General features: G+C 30.2%; 1 protein-coding gene across 1 annotated transcript; it reads left to right on the top strand.

Moving 5' to 3' along the window:
* The first annotated feature begins 1602 nt into the window (after positions 1–1602).
* On the top strand, positions 1603–2431 carry LOC100781375 (probable calcium-binding protein CML43). The gene has a single exon (XM_003526419.5). It carries the CDS (start codon positions 1773–1775, stop codon positions 2307–2309), a length of 537 nt encoding a protein of 178 aa, XP_003526467.1. The 5' UTR covers positions 1603–1772; the 3' UTR covers positions 2310–2431.
* Positions 2432–4745: the final 2314 nt, after the last annotated feature.

Below are 4745 nucleotides of genomic sequence, written 5' to 3'. Positions count from 1 at the left end.
AAAATAAATTACATTTATAATAGATTGTATATTTTCTTTTGAGTCAGAATGCTCCTTTACGAACCACCTTTTTTCTTGCATAATATTGTTTATTTCGACATAGTAGCAGAAAATACTGTGTATCTGTAGTACATTAATAGTACTAGTTATGTCTAATGCCTTTGGGGATTGAATCTCGCATTATTAAGCTGACAAGCATATATTTGATTTTTAACTCTATCTAATATTCAAATCACAATGGTAAACAAATTAAAAATAGTCCACGTGATATGGACTACACAATTCGTGCAGGAAGAAGGCCAACATACAAATCTTTGAAAATTATATTTAAATACTTGCTGGTACAGCAACAAAACGCGGTTTCTGCCCATACATGTTTTAAAAAATGGTTGTAGCAAAGTATCTTTTTCAAAAGTTTGATTCCATCTAGAGCATAATATTATATAAATTATATTCTGGAGAATTGCAATAGATTAGAGTGTCGATCTTCAAGGAAGGTACTGCCTAATGCATGCGACAAAGACTTAACCAAGCAAGTGGATGTTGTTGTCTAAAAATCTTCTCTTTTCTACCAGTGTTTAAGAAAATTATATAGTTGCATACGCGGGTGTATTAAAAACATGACTATATAAGTGTAGGTCTATAAATAAACTCAAGTGAACCTTAATTAAGCAAATGGTATTTAAAGGAAAGTGAATGACCTTTTTTAGGTAGATGAAGGTCACTAACTTGATACCTTTTTGGGAAGTGTGGCTCCAAGAAGCTTTCCTATATATCTGGAGTAGCCTGTTTGGTTTGGTGTTGAGAAATTTGTACGTGCATTTACATAGAAAAAAGAATTTGTAGCTTTTGCGTCTTTTTTACAAGATTGACGCGGCTTTAGTGTGTCCAAAATCAGGACAAATGTTAACAACAGAGATTTTTTGCCATATTTTTCTTATTAGTGAGTTGCCCATGTAAGTTTCATTGAATAATTTATTCACTTTCTATTTACACTATTTAGCAAGATTTACATAAAACTCACTCACTCAATAATAATAAGTGTATTAAAAATGTCGTGTTAGAATTTCTTAGTTAGCAGCTAGACGGCCAGAGGTGTACAATGTTACAGGGAGCACACTGACACAGTACTCATTCCGGACCAGTTGGAAAGCGATTTTCTCCCATTTGCTAAACAGAGAATTTTAATAATTTATATTGATTCATTTGCAAAATTTCATCATATATATACCTAATGTCTTCAAAGAAATATATATCTCATCAACAAATAAGATCAAGTAAACGTAAATGGTAGTACAAAAGAAAGTAAATTGTAAAATACATATTGTTGTCAGGTCTTGATCAAAGAAGACATCTGTCACTGTAGAGTGTTGAGGACTAGCTAGGACACACGCACACAGTGTCAACTATATTTATATTCGTTAACGTATTAGTGCTCAGTAAACTTGCCATATGCTCTTGGGTACAGTGAACCAAAATTTATAACACATCTAATATGTAGTACATAATAACTAATACATATATATTATCCCCTTAGCGAATGCAATTTGTATGCCAGCTGCCTTGGAACTCTATAAAGCCAATTAGTTGTATACAATGATTATTATTATATAATTGATGATTTAATTTGCACCATACAATGGCACTTGAGTGATTTACAATTGACACAAGGGTGTAATATCAAGAATCTAACTATAAAAAGAGGTGTCACAAACAAGTTTACGCTCTGCACCAAAACTTGAGTTATCATAAGTCATAACATATTGGCTCAAATGGGGATAGCAGAAGCATGCTCCAGATTCCTTGGTGACTTTTTACAAGCATTGAAATGCTCCTCAAAAAGCTCAGTGTCTCACCTTGATCATAATTATCATGACCCTTCTTCATGCAAGCCCCAGAATGTGCTCAAACTTGATGACAAGATGGTTGGTGCCCTTGTCAGTGTTTTTGGCATGGAAACCAATGGGAGAATCAAGAAGCTTGGTTTGATGTATGATAATAAGCCCTCATCATCATCAGGGTTTGAGCTAGCTGAGGGTGGCTTGCTTGATGATGAAGTGCCTGTGGAAGAGGTTCTTGGTGAGTTGGAGGACATGTCAAAACGCAGTGAGCTTTTGCATGAAGCCTTCAAGATCTTTGATGAGGATGGGGATGGATACATAGATGCAATGGAGTTGAAGAAGGTGCTTGATTGCTTGGGGTTGGACAAGGGTTGGGATATGAGTGCTATTGAGAAGATGGTCAAGGTTGCTGATTTGAACTTTGATGGCAAGGTTTATTTTGGTGAGTTTGAATTGATGATGGGGTAGCATGCACTTAGAATCAGTTACAAATGCATTGAATTTAGGAATAATTATTGAGCTGATAATTGTATATTAATTGATTGATTCCAGCATTTTATGACAAAAATATGAAGATTGTTTTTACTTTGCATTATCTGTTCCCCTTAATTCTTGGTTGCAATTTTGTAGGCAAATCCCATTTAGTCTGTTCATCATATGCAATTTCTTTATTTCTAGAATTCACACACTAATTTTTGTTTCTTCTATTTTACTAAGCATAAAAAATTGAAAATTTCAGTTAATATTGAATACCTTTTCCACCTGTTCCTAGTTATCAAAGGAGGAAAAAAATCTAAGCAGTAACATAATTCAGTGACCTAATATTGCAGTAGTTGTTGACCAGTTGCTACGAAAGGAGAATAAAATGACAGGTAACATAGAAACGACGGTCTAGTATACAAATCATTCATGTGTTTTTCCTAGTTAGTCGTTGGAATATAATTAAAGAAAAATAATATTGAATTTTCTTATTATTTTCAAATACTTATCTTTTATTTCAGAAATTACAATGGCATTTATTTAACATATAATGCTTGCTCATTGGCGCATTGCACCACATGGAGGGGAGTCAAAAGAATGTATAATTAGAATTTTCTAAAGGGAAGATGCGTAAAGTGAGAAAATAAACATCTATTCACAATATATTAATTGATTTTAATTAAAATATTTTATAAAAATGATCTGTTTTAAATCAATGGTAGATAAAAGACCCCTTTATCACTTTACATATCTTTTCATTTTAAAGAATTAAATTCAAACAAATGAATTTAACTCCTCTATATTTACAGGCTAGGGGATACATAACTACTGAAATAAAGAATTTATCCACTATTGTTTTCAATTAAAACATTTTGTAAACATGACTTACTTTAAATTAATGGTAGATTTTTTTTAAATAACTAAATTAATTGTAGATAGACCATTACTTATTACTTTATATATCTCTTCATTTTTAGAGAAATTAAATTCAAACAAACAAATTTGACTCATCCAAGTTATAAGATGAGTTAAGTGAGAAAGTAAGGATATATTTCACTATTATTGGTTTTTAATTAAAACATTTTGTAAACATTTTTCTCACTTTATTTATTTGTTTATTTTTGAAAGAACATTATTACTCACTTTATTTAAATTGACAATAGATAGACCACCTTATACATATATGTCATCACTTTAGAGGAGATAAACTTAAACAATTTAGGGTATATATATCTACCTAGTTGATCCAATGATTTATAATTTATGTTGAATAGTTCATAATCAATTCAAAAATAAATTTTAAAATAAAAATTGTTGTAAAGAAAAATAAATGGTAATCTAATCTAACTAATTAATTGAATTTATGCATGGATGGACAGGATAAATAGTAGGTAAATTGATTGAAATGTCACTCTTAACCATCGGGTCCGTACCTTTCTATGCAAATGAAAATATATAAAATATAAAATTAGATAACGAGGTTTTGAAACAAGCAAAAAGATCTGACTATAGTTTATGGATGTCAATATATAATTTATTCGTAGTTTCTTACAGCACACGTGAACGGTGAATCTTCCCCAGACATTGCTTATGAAACGATTTACTCATCACTTAATCTGATGATTCCTGCCAGGTGTTTGACACATGAATTGCTGTATTCGATCTAAAACAATAATAGTAATGAACAAATAAAGATGAAGAAGTGAATTAACGTTTGTCTCAAAAAAAGAAGAAGAGAGAATTAACGTATGTCCGTCCATCCGAATGGAAGAGGTAAGTTCTTTAAGAAATATTTCATTTTATGAAATAAGATGGAATAACGAAGTAAAGTAAAATAAGTGATTATTAGAATCGTGTAAAATAAGATCGAATGAAATTGAATTTGTGAAATGTATTTTATTTCATTCTATTTAATACTTTTATTTTTCTTCTTCTCATGTTAGAAATATGAAATGTTTTTTATTTACCAATCTATTTATCATTCCATCCATTTTTAAATATTACGCAATTATGTATGTAGTCTGAGGTCTATCACTTTTTTATTTATGTGTATAAAAAGAATATAGTTTTTATCTTGTAAAATCTCACCTTTGGTCGTAACTGGAAGAATATGATATTTAAAATAACCCATAATTTTATCACCAATGATTTTTTATTATTATTAACAACTTCTGGCTCTCAATGATAGATTTTTCTTATAATGACAATTATATATATTTAACTACTAAATATGTGATTTGACAACTATTTTTCAGTTTATTCTAATTTCCAAGGTAATATTTCACATATAAACAAAATGAAATAAAATAATAATCTTTTTTCCTTACTTTGGTGATTGGTCAGAGCCAAAATATTCTACCTTTTTAATCTTATGTCTTACGGAGTATTAATTTTGTTTTCTTTAATTATCGAGTACAACTACCA

This window comes from Glycine max, chromosome 6, assembly GCF_000004515.6.
Source record: "Glycine max cultivar Williams 82 chromosome 6, Glycine_max_v4.0, whole genome shotgun sequence".
In the NCBI taxonomy this organism is placed as follows: Eukaryota; Viridiplantae; Streptophyta; class Magnoliopsida; order Fabales; family Fabaceae; genus Glycine; species Glycine max.
The sequence above is the reverse complement of the archived record's forward strand: the minus strand, read 5'-3'. Positions and strand labels throughout refer to the sequence as shown.

What these genes read in the sequence shown, in the direction of transcription:
- LOC100781375 (XM_003526419.5), top strand. Translation starts at nt 1,773, where the DNA reads ATGGGGATAGCAGAAGCATGCTCCAGATTCCTTGGTGACTTTTTACAA.